Source organism: Littorina saxatilis, linkage group LG3 (genome assembly GCF_037325665.1).
Source record: "Littorina saxatilis isolate snail1 linkage group LG3, US_GU_Lsax_2.0, whole genome shotgun sequence".
Taxonomy (NCBI): domain Eukaryota; kingdom Metazoa; phylum Mollusca; class Gastropoda; order Littorinimorpha; family Littorinidae; genus Littorina; species Littorina saxatilis.
Window position 1 is genome coordinate 12,373,123 of NC_090247.1, and position 22,297 is coordinate 12,395,419.

The 22,297-nt window shown below is 40.0% G+C and overlaps 3 protein-coding genes across 3 annotated transcripts in view; 2 read left to right on the forward strand and 1 right to left on the reverse strand.

The window, feature by feature from the left end:
* LOC138960853 (uncharacterized) overlaps positions 1-19,712 on the forward strand; it is a 28,683-nt gene extending 8,971 nt beyond the window's left edge. The window contains exons 3-4 of the mRNA XM_070332496.1: positions 17,364-17,402; positions 18,616-19,712. Of these exons, the coding sequence (XP_070188597.1) occupies positions 17,364-17,402; positions 18,616-18,878 (302 nt within the window). The 3' untranslated portion in view covers positions 18,879-19,712. The remainder of the gene's footprint in view (positions 1-17,363; positions 17,403-18,615) is intronic.
* LOC138961642 (uncharacterized) lies at positions 3,234-7,320 on the forward strand. Its single transcript, XM_070333314.1, has 8 exons — positions 3,234-3,508; positions 4,225-4,335; positions 4,473-4,583; positions 4,722-4,856; positions 5,177-5,350; positions 5,484-5,574; positions 5,844-5,992; positions 6,543-7,320. The coding sequence occupies exons 1-8, from the start codon at positions 3,494-3,496 to the stop codon at positions 6,801-6,803; spliced, it is 1,047 nt and encodes a 348-aa protein (XP_070189415.1). The 5' UTR covers positions 3,234-3,493; the 3' UTR covers positions 6,804-7,320.
* Positions 7,531-15,875, reverse strand: LOC138961641 (uncharacterized). The gene is made up of 19 exons (XM_070333312.1): positions 15,355-15,875; positions 15,090-15,161; positions 14,816-14,944; positions 14,634-14,705; positions 14,362-14,490; positions 14,101-14,157; positions 13,811-13,855; positions 13,475-13,510; positions 13,094-13,216; positions 12,579-12,882; positions 12,066-12,272; positions 11,413-11,488; positions 10,995-11,018; positions 10,489-10,713; positions 10,048-10,118; positions 9,810-9,914; positions 9,448-9,659; positions 8,915-9,079; positions 7,531-8,712 (listed from the first exon to the last, which is right to left on the reverse strand). The coding sequence occupies exons 1-19, from the start codon at positions 15,675-15,677 to the stop codon at positions 8,463-8,465; spliced, it is 2,625 nt and encodes an 874-aa protein (XP_070189413.1). The 5' UTR covers positions 15,678-15,875; the 3' UTR covers positions 7,531-8,462.
* Positions 19,713-22,297: the final 2,585 nt, after the last annotated feature.

Genomic DNA, 22,297 nt, shown 5'->3' on the forward strand with positions numbered 1-22,297 from the left:
GTACTTTATTTTGCATTGGATCAGCTAGTTGTCTTACCATTTACACTCTCGTGTACTACATTAGAGAAGAAATGTCATCAAGACAAGTCAGAAATACTGTCTCCCACGTTAAAAATGATGAAATAACACAAAGCACGGTCAACAGAAGGGCTTAAATCTTTTTGCTGGTCAAAGTCAAACTACTTGTGGATACTGCTCTTCATTTTTATATTTAGTCAAGTTTTGACTAAATATTTTAACATCGAGGGGGAATCGAAACGAGGGTCGTGGTGTATGTGCGTGTGTGCGTGTGTGCGTGTGTGTGTGTCGTGTGTGTGTGTGTGTAGAGCGATTCAGACTAAACTACTGGACCGATCTTTATGAAATTTGACATGAGAGTTCCTGGGTATGAAATCCCCGAACATTTTTTTCATTTTTTTGATAAATGTCTTTGATGACGTCATATCCGGCTTTTCGTGAAAGTTGAGGCGGCACTGTCACGCCCTCATTTTTCAACCAAATTGGTTGAAATTTTGGTCAAGTACTCTTCGACGAAGCCCGGGGTTCGGTATTGCATTTCAGCTTGGTGGCTTAAAAATTAATTAATGACTTTGGTCATTAAAAATCTGAAAATTGTAAAAAAAAAATAAAAATTTATAAAATGATCCAAATTTACGTTTATCTTATTCTCCATCATTTGCTGATTCCAAAAACATATAAATATGTTATATTCGGATTAAAAACAAGCTCTGAAAATTAAATATATAAAAATTATTATCAAAATTTATTTTTCGAAATCAATTTAAAAACACTTTCATCTTATTCCTTGTCGGTTCCTGATTCCAAAAATATATAGATATGATATGTTTGGATTAAAAACACGCTCAGAAAGTTAAAACAAAGAGAGGTACAGAAAAGCGTGCTATCCTTCTTAGCGCAACTACTACCCCGCTCTTCTTGTCAATTCCACGTGCACTGTCTTTGCCACGGGCGGTGGAGTGACGATGCTACGAGTATACGGTCTTGCTGCGTTGCGTTGCGTTCAGTTTCATTCTGTGAGTTCGACAGCTACTTGACTAAATATTGTATTTTCGCCTTACGCGACTTGTTAAGTTTAAGCTTACCTTAGTTTAGACTCACGATCGGTTCAAAGATCAACAGTGAAATTTGACGGGGTAAGATCCCCCGCAGCTTGGTCAAAAATGCGGGGGACCTTATCTGGTGTCTGCGGGGGACCTTACCCACTGAGAATCGAGTACCACAAAATAACGCTAGATTAGAGCAGCTTATCCACGATGCTGGTGCCCAAAAACGCGCATACAAGGCTGCAAGGTATCGAAGATTTAACTGTGATTATTAAAATAGTGCTTTAAATGGTAGTTCTAGGTTAATTTGTACGAAATTGAGACCTCTCTGTATAATTTTCACGGACTTCGGCAGAAAATCGAACGCCACTGTTCACGAGTACACAACAAGACATAAATTACATATTATATATATAGCCTAGGCAATTCTGCTTCAGAATATCTATACTTAATAATGTGATTTGCCACAACGTACCTTCACAGGGCAATTCCTTTGCGAGATAACAATTTTGCTTCCGCGTGCGGGGGAACGAATTGGGTGTTGTTCCTGCGGTGGAAAAAACTAGGCGTGCCACCATCCACGGCGTGTTATTTATCTTGCAGTCTATTTCTTCCTTCTGTCTGTCTCTCTGTCTATCGATCTGTCTGTCGTTCGGTCAGTTGGTCGGTCGGTCTTTATGTCTGTCGGTCTGCCTGTCGCTGTGTCTGTCTGTCTGTCGGTCGGTCTGTCTGTACGTCAGTTCGTCCGTCCATCTTTCCCTTTATCTACGGATCTCTTTTTTTTTTTTTTTTATTTTATTTTTTTTTTTAACATTTTATTTCCTTTATATACACATAAACACAGCATAGTATACATCATACACCGAGTTTGTCAACAAAGCGCATACACACGTACATACCTAGACAAGACGCAGACATAGACAGTAGGGTGGGATGTTGAAAAGACAGGGGATATGGAAGGGGGGGGGGGGAACTGAGGTTGTGGGGGGGGGAGGGGGGGGGGTTGTAACTGAGGTTGGGGGAGGGGAGGGGGGTAGGTGGGGGCGGTGGTCACAATTTAGCCTCCAAGTATACATGGGGTTTAATTATCGGCATAAAAGTATTGTATAACCTGTTATGAGTAAATGGGTCAGGGGGTATCTACGGATCTCTTAATCTACGTAATAACAAGTCGCGTGAAGCGATACTTAAAACATTTAGTCAAGCGGTCGGCATCAAAGTAACACCAAACAAGTCGCGTAAGGCGAAATTACTACATCTAGTCAAGCTGTCGAACTAACAGAATGAAACTGAACGCACTGCATTTTTCACCAAGACAATACAGCTTCGTCAATCGCCACGAGAAGGAAATCGCTCACCTCCCACATGCAAAACGCAGTGAAATAGACAAGCAAGAATAGCGCGGTAGCGTATTGCGCTTTGCAGGAAAGTGCGCTTTTCTGTATTTTTGTTAACTTTTTGAGCTTTTTTTTAATTCAACATATCCTATCTATATGTTTTTGGAATCAGGAAGTAATAAAGAATAAGATGAAATCCTTTTTGGATCGATTTTATCAATTTTAATTGAAGTACTAATTAATCTGTTGTCGTTAATTGTGATCACATTTTAAGAGTAAACATGACATATGTATATATTTTTAGATTTGAAATTTGATGAAGAATACGATGCAATCCATTTTAAATCTGTTCGCGAGAATTCGATTTTAATGACAACTCTAATGAGCAAACTCATCAATTAATTTTTAAGCCTCCATTATAAAATGCAATACCAAAGTCTGGGCTTCGTCGAAGATTACTTGACCAAAATTTCAACCAAACTGGTTGAAAAATGAGAGCGTGACAGTGCCGCCTCAACGTTCACAAAAAGCCGGATTCGACGTCATCAAAGACATTTATCAAAAAAATGAAACAAATATCTGGAGATATCATACTCAGAAACTCTCATGTTAAGTTTCATAAAGATCGGTCCATTATACACATAGACAAACACACACACACACACACACACACACACACACACACACACACACACACACACACACACACACACACACATACATACATACACCACACCCTCGTCTCGATTTCCCGTCTCTATGTTAAAACATTTAGTCAAAACTTGACTGAATGTAAAAACAGTCATCGCCGAGACCCTATTAAAGTAACACATGTGGCTGTAGCTCAATAATTAATTCATTTTGGTCACTTGTACAAATAATCTCATAAACGTCCTTTAAAGTTGATAGAAGGAGGATTGGCTACAGTATTCGAACACAGAAAAAAATTGTTGGTACGATATTTTCGAGAAAAAGAATTCGTAGGCCTAAACATTATTCAACAAGGCCTTTGGCGTAATCGTCACCGGAAGTCAAGGGAACTCCCTACTTCCGCCACTACTGCCGCTATCAATTGACAAGTACAACATCACTATGTCGTCGCCATCGGTAAGTTTCAAAGGCCGTGCAATAACTTTTCGCCCCTAACTTAAGTCTATTTAGATTTGGGATCCAAAAGTGTTCTACATTATCAAGAAGAAGAAGAACTGGAAGCAATCTGTCGACATGAGAGTGACAGAGTGAGAGTCATTCATGTCACTACCGCAAAAACCGCCCCACTCGCATTTTCTGAGTTTGACGGTAAGAGTAAGCATACTCGTAGATCTTGATAATTATAAAGGGTAACAGCCTTCATGAACTTTGGAGCATAGGCTGTATGCCTCTTAGCTTCTTTTTGCTTTCGATGGGTTGCTTCTAGATCTGTCGTAATCCCTGTAGCACTACATCAATCATTCAATGTACTTGTGGACTTTTGCTCAGAACATGTAAACAGCATAAAGTACTCGGTTGGTTTTTAATTTTCTATTATTCCTTGGTCATCACTTGTTTGATGGATGATGCCCTCCTTCCCTCTTTGCTCCCTCTAGAATCATGTGCAAAGAATGTGAAAGAAGAAGACTTTGACTGTCTAGCAGTCCTAACCTAAGTATTTCTCTCATAACCCCACCCATACCCCCAGGTGTGTTCTCATATACATTAGTTTGATGAGAAAATTTGCTAGTAAAAACTGGTTTGGCACTCACAGATGACAAAAAGAGTGGAGAGCTTACCAGATGTATTTCTACATGCTGAAGATACAACTAATTTATTATTGTTGATTTCAGACAAGCCGGAGTGATCATGAAACAGACTCACCTGCACCCCACAGAGGGAAAGGAAGGAGGAGAGGAAGGGGAGGGGGAAGAGGAGGTGGTCAGCCTCAAGAACAAGATCAGGTGTGTTTTCATGTCCATTAGTTTGAGAACATTTGCTATTTTGGCTCTAATAGATGAGACTGAAGAGCTTACAATTAATTATATGAAAATTAGTCTACATGCTGAAGACACAACTATTTTATTATTGTTGATTTCAGACAAGCCGGAGTGATCATGAAACAGACTCACCTGCACCCCACAGAGGGAGAGGGAGGAGGAGAGGAAGGGGAGGGGGAAGAGGAGGTGGTCAGCCTCAAGAACAAGATCAGGTGTGTTTTCATGTCCATTAGTTTGAGAACATTTGCTATTTTGGCTCTAATAGATGAGACTGAAGAGCTTACAATTAATTATATGAAAATTAGTTCTACATGCTGAAGATACAACTATTTTATTATTGTTGATTTCAGACAAGCCCGACGGGTGATCATGACACGTGCACAGTAGACTCACCCGCACCTCACAGGGGGAGAGGAAGAGGAAGGGGGAGAGGAAGAGGAAGGGGAAGAGGAAGAGGAGGTGGTCAGCCTCAAGAACAAGATCAGGTGTGTTTTCATGTGTACATTACAGTGAAATCTGTGGTATCCATACTGGTCTTATCCAAATACCCTGTGATATACAACTGGGGAATTACCCAAATACGTATTACTTAGTCTGAATCTGACCTGTGGTATCCAACTACCTGTGGTATCCAACTCTTTTTGTCTGGGCCCCTTCGTTGTTGGATACCACAGGTTTCGCTATAGTTTGAGGAGAAAATGTGCTAGTTTGGCACACATAGATGAGAGAATTGGAGAAGTTACCATTAGATGTAAATTAGTTCTTCATGTTGAAGACACAAATGTTTTATTAATGCTGTTTTCAGACATGTTCCACAAGTAACGAAAGAGGAGGAGACAGGGGGAGAGGAAGGAGGAGAGGAGGACGAGGGGCGACAGCACAGCAGCGGGGCTCTTCAAGTGGCAGGGGGAGAGGTGGTCGAGGGAGGTGGGATGTGGCCGGCATCCCCACTGCGCAGCAGCACAGGAATAACTTGCAGGTGTGTTTTTAATTAATTTGACATTATTATGAGGAGATATGAATAGCAAAGTCTTTCGCATGTATACACAGATAATGATAACAGCACACATGTTTCATTTTAAAACATGTTTGTTGTCTTTACATTATTACAGACTCAGATCCAACAGCTGGATATTGCACAACTGCGACAACTGGCCCTCGACCTGGCTGTTGCACAACCAGGTCTTGTTTTTGACATGCTTGGTAAGTAACTTCTGCTTTATGGTGTTCTGATATAAGTTTGCTCTTGTCATTATTGTGGTATTTTGTGTGAGCTCTCTATGTAGTATTTTGTTTCTGCATTCTGCTGAAAGTATTTTTTCAATGGTTTTGTTGTTGTTGTATACAAAAAACAAAACAAAAAAAATATATTTACATCCATGGTGCATTATTGATTTTTTTTACTTTGACATTGGTAATCATAAAATATGTATCATAAATTAAGAAATAAAAATGCTTTCTGTTGAAAACAGCCGATCAGTCGTCTGTGCCAACACCTGCACCATCACCAGACCATGCAGCCTGGCCGGACTGGTGTGTGTGCCGACATTGTCGGCACATGCCCACACCTGCAGAACGGATCTGCTGCCAGCGCCGCACTCAGTGCATATCAAGAATGCCTGTACGTATGCCCATTTTTTATATAAAAAAGTATTTATTAAAAAAATATTTACATGAAAAAAAAGATAAACACAGTCATGGTCAGATTGTGTACTTGTGCAGGGTAATATAGTTGTATGTAATGATATACAGTGGAACCTGCTAGTACTCATACTATAGTGGACTCTATTATTGTGATTTTCCACTTATAATGAAGAGGGTTTTTTTCCCCCTTGGGTTCTCTCTGTTAGACAAAAATCTAAACTGTAATAGCAAATTTCTTTTAGTGAACGACTTTCCTCTTCCCTTGAAGTTCACATTGGTATGTAGTCCTTGGAGTCCAATTATTATTATTTATTTATTTTTGTATTTCTTATTTTTGTATTTGAAAAAAAATGAAATTTGGATATTTACAACGCGCTTTATCTTTGCTGTGTAGGAAACTAAAAGCGCGGCAAAGGTCGCACTTTACCAGGCGCCCCACTCAAGGCCCAACAGGGATTCGAACCCGGGTCAATGTGATGTGTTGTTACTTTGATGATTACAATTATTATTTCTTTTTTCTTTTGCAGGAGATGAACATCATTTTACATCCGTTCGTGCTACACCTGAGCAGGAGGCAGCGGGTGGACATTTTGGTGTTTGCGGAAGAGGGAGGCGAAGCCGCCTCCAATCGCCATGCTGCCTATCGCCAGTTTGTTTTCTGGCAGCATGGTCGTTTGGGGGCTGGTAACAGGAGGGCTATCCCTTCATGTTGTGTGTGGGCCATTCGGGATACTTACCCCAGTCCCAACAATGTTTATACAGGATACATTCCAGCGCGCTTGCAGTAGATGGGGTAATTGCTCTTGAATACCGACACACAACATGGAGGGATATTTTTCGTCTGTCTCTTCCTCAAGCACCAAAATGTCCTGAGGACTTGGACATGTTTGACTTTTAGTTTTCAAATTTTTAATTGCCTCTCTGTATGGTTGTAACAGCTGTTTGATTGTTTCCATGGGTTTTTGCACACATTACTTTTTGAGTGCAAGAAAAATATTACAGAAACATTTTGTCTTGAAAATGAGAATGTTATTTTGGTTGACTAGAAAATTATGTTAAAATGGTTTCTTCAGCTGAGCTGTTTGTTTTGTACAAGTTTGTGTTCATTTACTTTGTATGTACTAGTATGACTCCACAAGTTAATTTTAATAAATGTATATTTGACCAACAACAAAACAAGTTCATGTGCCAGCAGTGACACAATGTCATATCATGTAAATTATGCTGTCAGATTTTGAAATTGTGTAATTCTGAATACAGAATCTGAATCACTTCCACTTTTTGTAATGGGTTCAGAAAAAGAAACATGATGTTATTGTTTTTAAATTTATATCACACAACAAACACACAATAGTCTTTAGTCATTTTCAAAGTGGTGTACATCCCTTTATCTGCAGACAACAAACAGTTTCTGTCTTTGTTTTTTGTTTTTTTCTTTTCTTTCAGCAGACATACTGTTGCACAATTACCACACCACAACGCACTCATAAAAACAAATGAACAGACAGACAAATATCAAGTATCGTTACCACCATTATTCTCATATTGTTTCCAGGTAAACATGTACAAAAGCCAACTAAACAGATATGCTAAGTCACGCTTGCAGCCACACATAATAAGAATATACTAACACATGTTGTACAAACCCTCAGTCTCTCTCGCACACACATTAGTATCATGAATAAACAATTATTGTACACAAGCAATATTTTCAACTAAACAAGAAAAGAAAAAAAAAACATGATCACCATGTCACAACCACTCCCTCAGTCCCTGCATTGAGAGGTGGGTTGTCGCTGACATTCCTTTAATTATAATGGGAGGTACATTTTCAGCCGAACATTCCAACATGCTCAATTATAATATGTGTTGCAATGTGAGTTTCTTGTGCCTGCAGCCATTCTATGCCGCCTGAATCTAGCCTGTGAAGCAAAATGTAGTCTAAGGCAATTGATATCAATTTGAAGTGAAAATCATACAACACAGTCTCAACTAAAATGATACAGCTTTGGAAACTATTGATAAATGCTTTTCTTGCAAATTTAGTCTGCCAATGTATAATCACAAAGTTATTACTATTTTTCAAAGTTATTATTAAAATCATTATTCGCCAATGTATACAAGAGCCTCCCATCTATATTGGTGAAATAGCGCAATTTAGGGTCCATGATAAGGCAGCAGATTAAATTAAAAAACTAAACACAGCCATGCCATAGAACTATGCGGGTCTATGCATTTTTACTGGTTACCCACACATACAAACATTGCTGTCTTGAAAAGGGCCTTTCAAAAGTCCACTGGTGTCATATTGTTGTACCTCTCCACATGTCAAAAACAACTGTAACAGAACCGCAGACAAAAAGGGAGGTAATAATTATCCCACTTGACACTCTTTCCTTATGTTCTGCCTCCTTTTGGGCTACTACCAGCTCAACTGCTACCGTCATTCAGGTAAAACGAGATTTTTTCTGTGCAACAAGTTCACTAGTTGGAGGTGGGGAGGTTGCTGCCAGGTGTGTTGACAGTCTCCTTGGGTCCTCTTGTGCCAGAGGTTTTTTCCTGTGCAGTGGCAACGGGTCTTGTAGTCTCATCTCCATGATTCGCAGCTTCAGGGCTGGAATGTGGTGGTAGGTCTTTGGGACCTTCACAGGGAATACCGACCAGCGGCCGGTTTTCTTATTGAAGCATCTGTGATACCTATCAACATAGAACAAGAACAATTATGACTAAAATGCTTGACACTAACCCTTGTAATGGCCTTGAATGTCATAATATAACTAAACATGCCAAGGACATGATCATACATCTAGAACTTGAAGCCTGAATTTACATGTTTGGCCTGTGAAAAAAACAAACAACAAAAACATTGCATTGAGTGTGTTTCAATACATGTACTTACTTCTTTCTGCCATCCTTTGAAGTCGCCAAGGGTCGACCAGCATGAGTGTTGTGGTCCATGGCTGCCAACAGAATCCTGGCTTCATAAACCGGAGGTGTGTACGCAAACCTTTTGCCCGCATACATCAACAAATGTTGGTGAAACACCTCCAGGGGGCATGTGCTCCTGTATGTAAAAAGAAAGTATTATATATAATGGTAGAAGTGAACACGCTTATCATTAAATATTTTACAGTGATGTTCTGCTGATACTGTAGCGATAGGTTTTCTTGTTTATTTACCTCACTGTATGATATAAATCAACCCTGTTACAGCGAAATTCTTATATTCACTATAACAGAGTTCCACTGTATAATGTTGGCCAGCACACATCAGTATGAGCACTACAACTCCTGATTTTTACATCGAGTATTAGTAATTACAAAACCACACAAACAAGTTCATACTTGTTGCACCCACATAATCTCCTTTCATGCACACTGTAAACAGTTCCCTGATTTCTCCCTCAATAGTGAGTAATAATAATCTTCTAACCTGTTTGTGATGACCAACTCTGCTTTCTGGATCAGAGTCTGGTCTAAGACCACAGAGGCGAGCTGTTTCACTAGGGCACGGTCTTCCTGAGGATCAAGCCAGGCCCTCCCATCCTCCCTTTCCCCGCCCAGGTCTTCATGGTCGCAGCACCAGGCACCAGCATCCCAAGAATGTATGTTGCAAACATGTTGCAAAACTCCTCGCCACATACCCTGGAATGGAACAGACACATTCAGAAAACTATACATGCCTGATTTTTTTCAAACTATTGAAATTAGTGCATAATTGTGATTGACGTGCTATTATTATTTGTAAATGAAACCGTACAAATAACCAAACAAGACAATGACCAAACAGGTTACCATGAACTTTGTCTTGGTGTCAGCCTTCTGGCAGCAGAACCAAAAGTGGTTCACTATCGAAGGGATCCACTTTTGCAGCTTGCGACCTTTACTGCCTGCAGCAATCTAAGAAGAAAATGCAAATGTAAAATGTAAAGATACACACACAAACAAACCAAAGAAAACATGAGAAAACCAATAAAGCATTCACAATATTTCAAAATTGTATCAAACTATAACACAATTACAACATACGTACCTTGGCTAGCTTCTTGCCAATATTTTTGGCAACATGCCACACATCAAGGGAATGTTTTTTTCCGATCGCCTCTTTTTGACAAAACAAAGAACAAAATATATTCATTTGCAATATCAAATATTTGGTGCATACATTTTTAAAATGTTTGCTAAAATGACCAGCCCAAATTAAATGAAAAGGGCTTAGCAATGCACACATAATACAATGAACAACAGCTGCTAAAGAGACAATAATGGTGACACACTCTAAACTGTATCCCCAAAGTGGGCAAGAGGTATATTATCTTGAAATTAAGCATTCTAACTCACTGCACTGTCCATCCAGATGGGACTGATGTATGTATAGATAATAAATGTTGCATAATAAATTACCGCTAACATATAATTGACTGTTAATCACACACACACACACAAAGGGGGGAAAAGAGGAAACAGAACATACTCATATCTGCAGCTATTCCCACATGGGCATCAGTGACGACCTCATCAACAGTGGTGTCCACCCGTTCACCTTCAAGCACTACCTCATCCAGTGCCCTCTTAAATCCAACCCTTTCCATGTTCGTGGATTTTCGCTGTGTTTCCCGTTTGTCCACACACTGGACAGAGAGAATCTTTGTGGTCTCAGCCTCCATAAGAGTGTAGCTGCAGTACTGTGCGCAATGACCTATTTGAAAATTCAATGCACCATTAAAAAGTAACCATTTATGATGAAACCTGCAAACAATATTCTCTGACCGGACATCAAAATTGCAAGGCTTTTCTAAGCTCAGTTGTTTGTTAACATGGTTACGAGAACACAGGCAAGCCAATTACTCAAGCGCCTAGACTATATCATTCTACATGATGGTAAATAGCACATTCTAATATTCCAATGACTATGTAAAATTGGGGACATGGTATATATTGGGTCATTGAATAATGCAGGTCTGCAATAATCGTACTGACCTGGTGAATCATTGCGTCCATCTCCTGCACACACACACACACAAAAATGGAATGACATAACAAAATAAATGTTCAATAAAAAGTGCTCTGCCGTCACTTGACAACAGGAAGTCAATTTCAGTGGGTTACATGAAAATGTAACTTTTTCTTTCAGTCTATTTCTCAAAAGCAAGCACGCCTTGATACAATGTCCAAAATTGAATATTATGTCCTGCATCACATCATGTTTTGCTTTTGAGAAATAAAATAGAAAATATAAAGTTGATTTTAGACATTCATTTCAATATTATTGTGGGGTTGGGGGGGTGGGGGGTGGGGTTGGGTTAAGTCTACAGCATTGGATACATTATATTTCTGAAATGGCACAACAGTGACAAAGGGGTCAAACATAAATCACAAAAGAACAACAAACACTCACCCAGAACAACCAAATTTTGCTCTGCCAATGAGTCGAAGATGGCTCGTTGGTGGTCCTTCCATGTGTCCTTCACAGCCTTTATGATAAATGGAAAACAAAGTTATATATCTATATTCTTGTGAGTTGGGACAGTCACTGAGGGACACACAAAGCAAGAATTTTGCCTCACAGACTAGACTATGTCAACTGTTCTAGACAACAACAAAAAATGCCATACTTGTTACAAAACATCTGAATACATAACGAGAATGGGTTGCTTTTAGTTTCTAAACATCATTTGTAACTAGGGTGGCCGGTTGGTTCTGTGGTGAACACGATTCCCCAGGGATACAGCAACCCGGGTTCAAATCCCCGTTGGGCCGTGAGTAGGGCGCCTGTATAGTGCAACCTTTGCCGCGCTTTGAGTTTGCTAGAGATAAAGATAGAGATCAATAATAATAATAATAATAATAATGGACATTTATATAGCGCGTTTCTAGACAATCTACTCATAGCGCTTTACAATATTTAAACAGGTAAAAACAAACATGCATAGATATTAACACAAACTGGCAGGCAAACATAAACAACACAACTATCAATATCCAAATTCCATTTTCTTTCCATTTTATACACACACATTATAAATTATTTTTTAACTGTTTTTTAATTACCTGCACCACATAATGTTTCTGGACAGCCTGGTGGAAGGTAGCACCAGGAAAGGGCAGGTTCAGCACCTTCGCCCACAACGCCAGCTTGGCATAATTATTTCCACTTAGGAGGATACATGTGCTGACTAGAAAATCACCACAGTGAATTTTGTTGGGCAGGGTGGGCTGGGCACACCATGTGTGGCTCACATGGCCTTTCACACATTCCTGAAATTCACAGATCAGATTTGAAAAAAACAAAAATGCAAATGACTTTATAAAAATTCAATGTGTCACTGTCAGTAGGATTACTAGGAACATATACATGTACAAACATAATGAGTTGATGAAGCCTAAGTGCATTCTGAAATCTGAACCATCATGCCACATTTAGTGCTGTTAGACTTAGTAGTGTCCAAGATAAATTCAACATTTTAGTTTTTAACGAATGAACGGCCAGACGGACAGATGAACCAGGTGAGTACATAGACTGACTTTTGCTTCGCATGTGAGTAAAAAATAAAATGTTCTCACCCATCTGAGGTACAGTGCTGAGCCTGTGAAGCCCTCCTTCACGGCAGGAACATGCTCACACCCAGCAGTGGAGCATTTCCTGATGCTCACAGCAGCCAGTGCCTTTAGTTGGTGGACAAATGCTAGGCACAGTGTGCTGTTGCAAATGTCCTGGCACTGGTCTGCTGTGGCTATCCTGGTGATGCCTGGTCCTAACTCCACCTCCTCCGCAGTGTCAGCATCACCTGTCTCTTCGTCCTCCTGCTGGCCGTACGCCACCTCCTCAAAGGCCACCTCGTCTGCCTCCTTGGCATACTTTTCATCCCTGACACATAGGAATAAATAAAAAATAATAATAACATTCAGTGTGCAATACAGTCTGATGTAGATTAGACTTCCCTAGAAGAATGAAACCATTTTAATCATTTTACAACATAAATGTATAAATTCATGTATACATTACATACAAATGAAATAGATTAGAATTTGTTTTATTCTTACAAAAGCAACACATTAATAAGAAATGCAAAACATACACATCCATGGTGAGAAAAAAACTGGCGTCTTGAGATTCCAGCTCGATATCATCGACATCAAAGTCGCTGTCATCACCATCTAAATCACCATCACAGGTTAAATCACTGAATTCAACAGTGATGCTGCACAAGAGAGACATTGAAAACAAAGTTAGCATCACTCAAAATAATAATGTAAGTTGTCAACTGACAAACAAGAAAAAATGTGCCTGCAGTGCCAATCTATAATACTACTACATGTATCTCCGAAAACATAAAAAATCATCAAATGACCTTTATTATCAGAATATTCTCATTGTTTGTGTGTGTGTCTTGTTTTTCATCATTATTATTTTCACATGGTTCTTTACAAATTAGCTTTTTTAATAATACTACACTTACTTGAGAGGGTTGACAAAGGAGCGGTCAATGTTCTGCCTGTAAACATAAAAATGGTAATTATAATGTATTAAAACATGCAAACAAGAACTAGATGTACTGGGTAAATCAAAACACCCCTCAACAGTATCCAGTTTCTGTTGACATTACATTTCATTATCTTGAAAAAACAAGAAGTAATAATTGGTATAACTAAACCAGCAACCAACTCAACAATCAACAATAGTAGACACTAATGACTGCCGTCATTGTAAACTGAGGTAACCGGCTGGTGTTGATCTCTGGCCGACAGTTTGCCAACTCAACTCAAATGCAGATAACAAACAATGACAAGCTTACCGTTTTGACCTCATCCCTTTCCCTTCTTTGGCAGGCTGATCAGTCCTATAATTGAAAAAAAAAGTTATTTATAAATATGATTTGACTATTTAACACACCTTGAATCAATCGATAATGTGAACCCACTGGCACTTGTGGAGACGATTTAAAGTTTAGCATTTAGAACTTTGTAAATAGATAGCGGTTTTTGATTTAAACAAGACAGTTATTTGTGCAAGGGAGACAATATACAACCGGTGTAACCAGCCAACCAAAATCAACACTGCACCATGTTCAGTAAATGCACTCACTTTTCAATCTCAAGTTCTGGCTCCTCCTCGAATGGCTCCACACCTGATAAAGGTGTACTGAAAAATGTCAAACAATCAACTCTGACCATCACCTGATTAAAATGTGTTTAAATGCATGAAACTAGCAAACTGACAAACTGAACAAAATCTGAAACCAATCTTCCCAACATTTCTTTTTTAAGTTTTTGTGAACCCCATTTACTGTCAATAAACGGTCTATGAGTATGAGTATCAATTTACAAAGTACATATATATATTTACCACGGCTTGGACGAACTAGGGACAGAGGAGAGGTCGGGGGTGGTGCTGACTTTCGCTTGCTGCAGGAGCTGCCCTGGGGTGGAAGTTTTCTGCGGAGGCTGTTTAGCAAAGTCTGGTCTCTGCACAGCTCTGTTGAATAAGAACAAAAACAAAATCCATGCACTTTGAAATAAATTCGGTTCCTACATTCACTACACCCAGCTGAGCAAATTGGTAAATGTATCAGAGCTCTGTGTAAAGCTGACTTTCACAATGTATCAATTGACACTGACCTGCTTTCAATATCCCAAGTAGAACATCCTGGTTGAGGGTCAGTCAATGCGGCCTCTTGAATCTGTTGATAGCTAAAAGTAAAACATAAAAATAAGTCAGAAGTCAATACAGCGCTAATTGACTGAAAAAAAAAATGAAACGAATGTTCATCTATAATTATCAGTTTACAAAATACATTTACCACGGCTTGGACGAACTAGGGACAGAGGAGAGGTCGGGGGTGGTGCTGACTTTTGCTTGCTGCAGGAGCTGCCCTGGGGTGGAAGTTTTCTGCGGAGGCTGTTTAGCAAAGTCTGGTCTCTGCACAGCTCTGTTGAATAAGAACAAAAACAAAATCCATGCACTTTGAAATAAATTCGGTTCCTACATTCACTACACCCAGCTGAGCAAATTGGTAAATGTACATCAGAGCTCTGTGTGAAGCTGACTTTCACAATGTATCAATTGACACTGACCTGCTTTCAATATCCCAAGTAGAACATCCTGGTTGAGGGTCAGTCAATGCGGCCTCTTGAGTTCGTTCGTACCTAAAACAGAAAAAGAAGTACAGTAGTCAAGAAAGCACTGATTGACTGGAAACAACACTTTGGTTTTGAAACGAATGTTCGTCACACTGTCACTGTAAATTATTATTTGAAAACATGGTACTCAAAGAGAAAACAAAACAAGCAAATGACAAGAACAAAGGAGGAATTTGAATTGAATTTAAACGATACTTACGCGTCCATGAGGATTCTAGAAAGTTCCGTGTCTGCTTTTGATCTGTTGTGAGGTTTCAACAAATGAGGTGTCTTGGCAAACACCTGTCCTCGGAGGGCCCCCCATCGTTCGAATTGGCTGGTCAAACAAACTTTCAATTTCTCCCTCAGCTTTTTCTTTTTTTTCTTGGCCGAAGCCGTGCTTGCAACTCTGGCAACAGGCACAGCAGGTGGTGTAGGAGGCAAACATACTTTTGGAGGCATAGATCGAAGACGATCTTTCACATCTTGAGAAGCCATCTTTGTTTGTAGGGGAAATCCGTTTCCGGTAAATGTTCTAAACATAGAATCGCCTCGCTATACACTGTCACGTGACTGTTCTAAAAATATCACGGCGAAGGGTATGGGTTTATTTCGAAACTATCTTCAATTATTGATTTCTGACAAACTACAAAGATTTGAATAGCCCCAGTTGGTAGAACACCTAATTTTTATACGCTGCAACAGCTGAAAAAGCCTTAAACCTATGGGTTGAGCTCAATGGGAGTCTTTAAGATAGTCTCGACTAACCACCCCGAAAAACCGAGACGGGTCACGCTCATCTCCGCGTAGCGCGCGAACGCAGTACTTACTTAACCTATTTTCTGTAATTCTTACCAGATTTGCATAGTAAACATGACATATGTATATGTTTTTGAGATCAGAAGAAATTGGGGAATACAATGCAATCATTTGTGAATCTGTTCGTGAAAATTCGATTTTAAAGACAACTTTAATGATCAAACTAATTAACTAATTTGAAGGCTGCGGAGCTGCCATTCAATCCCATAGTCCGGACTTCGTCGAAGATTGCTTGTCCAAAATGTCAATCAATTTGATTGAAAATGAGGGCGTGACAGTGCGGCCTCAACTTTCACAAAAAGCCGGATATGACGTCATCAAAGACATTTCTCGAAAAATTGATGTAAAACATCCGGGGACATCATACACAGGAACTCTCATGTGAAATTTCATGACAATCGGTCCAGTAGTTTTCTCTGTATACGCACACGCACACGCACACGCACATACACACATACACCACGACCCTCGTCTCGATTCCCCGTCTATGTTAAAACATTTAGTCATAACGTGACACAAGGTAACAAGTCGCGTAAGGCGAAAATACAACATTTAGTCAAGTAGCTGTCGAACTCACAGAATAAAACTGAACGCAATGCAACGCAGCAAGACCGTATACTCGTAGCATCGTCAGTCCACCGCGCACGGCAAAGGCAGTGAAATTGACAAGAAGAGCGGGGTAGTACTTGCGCTGAGAAGGATAGCACGCTTTTCTGTACCTCTCTTCGTTTTAACTTTCTGAGCGTGTTTTTAATCCAAACATATCATATCTATATGTTTTTGGAATCAGGAACCGACAAGGAATAAGATGAAAGTGTTTTTAAATTGATTTCGAAAATTTAATTTTGATCATAATTTTTATATATTTAATTTTCAGAGCTTTTTAATCCAAATATAACATATTTATATGTTTTTGGAATCAGCAAATGATGGAGAATAAGATGAACATAAATTTGAATCGTTTTCAGATTTTTAATGACCAAAGTCATTAATTAATTTTTAAGCCACCAAGCTGAAATGCAATACCGCAGTCCGGGCTTCGTCGAAGATTACTTGACCAAAATTTCAACCAATTTGGTTGAAAAATGAGAGCGTGACAGTGCCGCCTCAACTTTCACGAAAAGCCGGATATGACGTCATCAAATACATTTATCAAAAAAAAGAAAAACATGTTCGGGGATATCAATCCCAGGAACTCTCATGTAAAATTTCATAAAGATCGGTCCAGTAGTTTGGTCTGAATCGCTCTACACACACGCACGCACACACACACATACACCACGACCCTCGTTTCGATTCCACCTCTATGTTAAAACATTTAGTCAAAACTTGACTAAATGTAAAAACTTCTACAGACGTCACGATTCGTAAACTTAAGCAGCTGATTTTTGTTGTTCTCGTCTGTTTCAGCTTTGCAGACGGAACTGAATTCAGTAAAGACAAAGAGATGTAAGTACAATATTGCGTTGATATTTTGATAATTATGACTTTGTACTTTAAAACAAATTCTAACACTTGATCTACCTTTGCGACTTTTTAAACGCACCCAGTGCTAGCTTGTCTACCCGTCTATGCAAGTTGCTTTACTCACTTTTTTACTGGTCATTATTTTGACCATACACTTCAAGATTGTATTCTCATCAATTGACTAATTCCCTTACTCACTTATCCCCTCACTCACGCACCCACTCTCTAATTCCCTTACTCACTTATCCCCTCACTCACGCACCCACTCTCTCTCTCTCTCTCTCTCTCTCTCTCTCTCTCTCTCTCTCTCTCTCTCTATCTATCTATCTATCTATCTATCTCTCTTTCTCTCTCTCTCTCTCTCTCTCTCTCTCTCTCTCTCTCTCTCTCTCTCTCTCGCTCTCTCTCCCACTAATCCAATCACTCACTTAATTACGCACTCACTCACTCACTCACATACTCTCTCTCTCTCTCTCTCTCTTTCTCTCTCTCTCTCCCTATCTCGTTCTCTCTCTCTCTCTCTTTCTCTCTCTCTCTCTCTCTCTCTCTCTCTCACTCACTTTTGTATGTACTCTCCCAAAGAATCAAGGATAACACTTCTGGTTGAGTAATTAATTGTTAGTTAATGAGTGAATGAGTTAGTTAGTTAGTTCGTTAGTTAGTTTGGTTTTTGCTTGTTTGTTTGTGCAAACTTTTTGTTTTACGGTCGTTCTGCATATCTGGGGTCATTTTGTGAAATGCATTCCCAGACTTAAATGATTATGATGTATATTAAATGGCAACTGGAATGTATTCTGTTTTCATTTGTCATTAAAACCTCGAATTAGATCATTAAGCAGGAGTTCACCTGGAACACAGTATACATTTTATTTTTTATTTTTACGTTAGTATACCTGGCTATGTCATATCCTCTGGTTTTCATGTTACGCGAGTGATGTATTTTGAAATGCTTGTAGTGTAGGCCTACTGGACGTCGACAATCAAAATGTGCACGTTTGTCTAATTTTGTTTCTGCAGTCCAAGGATATATTTGGAAACAGTATCTAATAATAATAAGAATTTGTGTGGTGAAACCAACTCAGATAAATAAAGAAACATCACTCGCGTGTAATGGGTTCCACTGAATCCTCGCTCTGGAGAATACGTACTCCTTCTATATTTGTTTCTATGTTTGCGGGTTTGTTCATGCCAACAGGTGAAACAGGTACACAACAGCTTCAACCGCACGACAAACCAGGCAGGCGTCATACGGTGCACATCAATTTTGCCCACCCGTATAATAATGTACCCTGGGTAGCCGTGAGCCTGAGAGAAATTGATGAGGGTAACGACAGCAACATTCGGGTGGGTTCAGGAGTTTCGGGTATCAGCACCACAGGCTTCGATGCCTATGTCAGTGAGTGGGCTGATTCGCATATTTATGCCGTCACACTCACTTGGATTGCTTGTGATATGTGAAAAGGGGAAAATTTGTTATTTCCTTTCATTAATATGTATCCACTGTCTCTGGCTCTCACTCTCTCTTCCTGTATTTGTGTGTCTTGCCGAAAATGTTGTTAAGAATAAAACGAATGTCATCATAAAAGCATTATAACGACACTTACATTCGCAAGAAGCCATCATTGTTATCTATGTTTTATCCAGACAATGGCGGACATGACCGATTTCCCGGACATGTTGTTCAGAATAAAGAGAATGTCATCATAAAAGCATTATAACAACACCGACACGTATACGAACGCATTATATCAATGTACCCATCCAATCCAATACCAGACAAGATCGACTTCCTGGAAATGTTGTTCAGAATAAAACGAATGTCATCATGAAAGCATTATAAAGAAACATACATTCATAAGCACGTGACTATGTCCGTTCCAATCGATGCAAGACATGACCCACTTCCCGGAATAGTTGTTCAGAATAACAAGAATATCATCGCGAAAGCATTATACCGTTACCAACAATCACAAGACCTCATCATATCAATTAACCCGTCCAATCCAATACCAGACAAAATCGACTGCCCGGAAATGTTCAGAATAAAAACGAATATCAGCCTGAAATCATTACGAAACATACACCCAAAAGCACGTGACTATGTCCCATCCAATCAATGCAAGACATGACCACTTCCCGGAATTGTTGTTCAGAATAAACAAATAATATCATCACAGAAGCAATGTAACGATACCGACAAACACAACACGCATCATTTCTGTGTGTTTCTATTTGCCTATCTAATCCATCCCCGACATGACCGACAGCCCGGAAACATTGCCATGATTAAAAAATCACTGCGAACCAAAGAAAGACAAGCTCAGTATGCTTGTGTGTTGTTAGACTGTGTGTGTGTGTATGTGAGTGTGTGTGTGTGTGTGTATGTTTTGATGTGCGTGTGTGCGTGTATGTATGTGTGTGGTTGTGTGTGTGTGTTAGTGAACGTGTGTGTGTGTGTGTGTGTGCCTGTGTGTACCTGTCTGTGTGCCTGTGTGTCTTGTGTGTGTGTGAGTCTGTGTGAGTCTGTGTGTTTATCTGTCTGTACGTCTGTGACCCCCCACCCTCCGCCCCCACTCTCACTCCCGCCTTCACTCTGTCACTATCTCTCTGTGTGTCCTTCTCTGTCTTTCTCTGTATCTGTCTCTCTAAAACACTCTCTCCCTCTCTCTCTCTCTCTCTCTCTCTCTCTCTCTCTCTCTCTCTCTCTCTCTCTCTCTCTCTCTCTCTCTCTCTCTCTGACCCCACCCCACCCTCTCTCTCTCTCTCTCTCTCTCTCTCCCTCTCTCTCTCTCTCTGTTTCTCTCTCTCTCTCTCTCTCTCTCTTTCTCTCTCTCCTTGAAAAATGAATTCAAAGTTCCATCATCATCTCTCTCTCTCTCTCTCTCTCTCTCTCTCTCTCTCTCTCTCTCTCTCTCTCTCTCTCTCTCTTTTCCCCTCTCTCTCTCGTTTTCTATCCTCACCCCCTCCTGCTCCCGGAAATACGACCTGCGCAAACAACAGTACGTCAAGACAATCCAGCTTGACTGACATTCCTTGGGACATTCTCCATGCAGGTTCAGTGACCGAAAACAACTCTCGACACAGAGCCTAATCCCGTACAGAGATCACTCATCGCTGACAAAGACGACGTTAATTAGCATAATCATCGCCATGGTAATAACGATGCTGACAGACGGGATGAATGCACTCAAGCTCCTGTCAGCGATAAAGAGGAATCGCCCGTCACAAGGTTGAGAGATTGTCAACACTCATGCTACCCTCCTCCTTCATCCCTTCACAGTTCGCTATCTAAGGATGTCTATTTTCAGTCCCAAAGACAAGGACTATTCACTAACGCTGTCAACATTCATGCAAACCCCCTCCCTCATCCGTTCGCATATTCCTAGATCCAAGCCGAGGTCTATTGTCCATAAGACAAGGACTCTTCACTAACTGTCAACATTCATGCAATCCTCCTCGCTCATCCCTTCACATTTCTCTAGATATCTAAGGATGTCCATTTTCAGTCCCAAAGACAAGGACTATTCACTAACGCTGTCAACATTCATGCAATCCCCCTCCCTCATCCGTTCGCATATTCCTAGATCCAAGCCGAGGTCTATTGTCCATAAGACAAGGACTCTTCACTAACTGTCAACATTCATGCAATCCTCCTCGCTCATCCCTTCACATTTCTCTAGATATATAAGGATGTCCATTTTCAGTCCATAAGACAAGGACTTTTCATTAGCTGTTAACATTCATGCAAACCCATCCCACAACGCTTCACATATCCCTATCCAAAGATGTCTGTTTTCAGTCCATAAGACAAGGACTTTTCATTAGCTGTTAACATTCATGCAAACCCATCCCACAACGCTTCACATATCCCTATCCAAAGATGTCTGTTTTCAGTCCATGAGACAAGGACTTTTCATTAGCTGTTAACATTCATCCAAACCCCTTCCCTCATCCCTTCACATTGTAATAGTACATTCAGTGTGACTGACACTCGTGTTAGAATCATGTGTTTAGTAACCCCTGCCTATCAGCGAGTGGGCGAAAGCAATACTTCTCATATTGATTTTTCCGTCTGTAGCAAAAGATACTTACGCGGGTTAGACAAAGATCGTGCACTGCTCATGAATAAAACATTTTGAGAGAGAAGGCCAAATTGAGAGAACGAACGAACGTACGAACGAACAATCTTTATTACTCCAAAATTTAGATTTTAGGCTGACGCCTAGTTTTACAAATTTTAAAAATTAGACACACAATGTTGACAACTGAAAACAAACAATCACAAACAGATACGAAAAAGAGATTGTAGATGTCAACACTAATCATACAATATTACAACAAGACAGACAGACATACATACAGACAGACAGACTGACGAACTGATTGACGCAAGGAAGTACGGGCAGAGATCTGGAGATCATAATATGTGATCCTCCACCACGGAATGAGTCGCATGTCACCTCGTGCGGTTCTGCGCTGGGCTTAATATAAGTCTGGGGGGGATGTCTGGTAACAGTGTGAGGGTCACCTTAGTCACAGGCTTGTAACTCGACAAGTTTTCGATCTTTTCTAAAACGGTTTTCACCACTGGATAGAGCATAAAACACTCTTGAGGAAAATGTAAAAATATGAAAAATTGCAAAGGTGACATGCGACTCATTCCGTGGTGGAGGGTCACATAATTATTGAAGGACAGACAGATTCCTCGTGAAAGATGGACCATCCTTGAAGACTTCCAGAGAAGTTCTCCGCATCAGTTGGCCAAGCCAGAAACTGCTGGTGTAATCTTTTGTATGGTTTATGCATTCGCATCTATCCACGTGGGGGTCAAAGCAATGCATCTCCCATTGATTATTCTGTCTGCAGCACAACATACT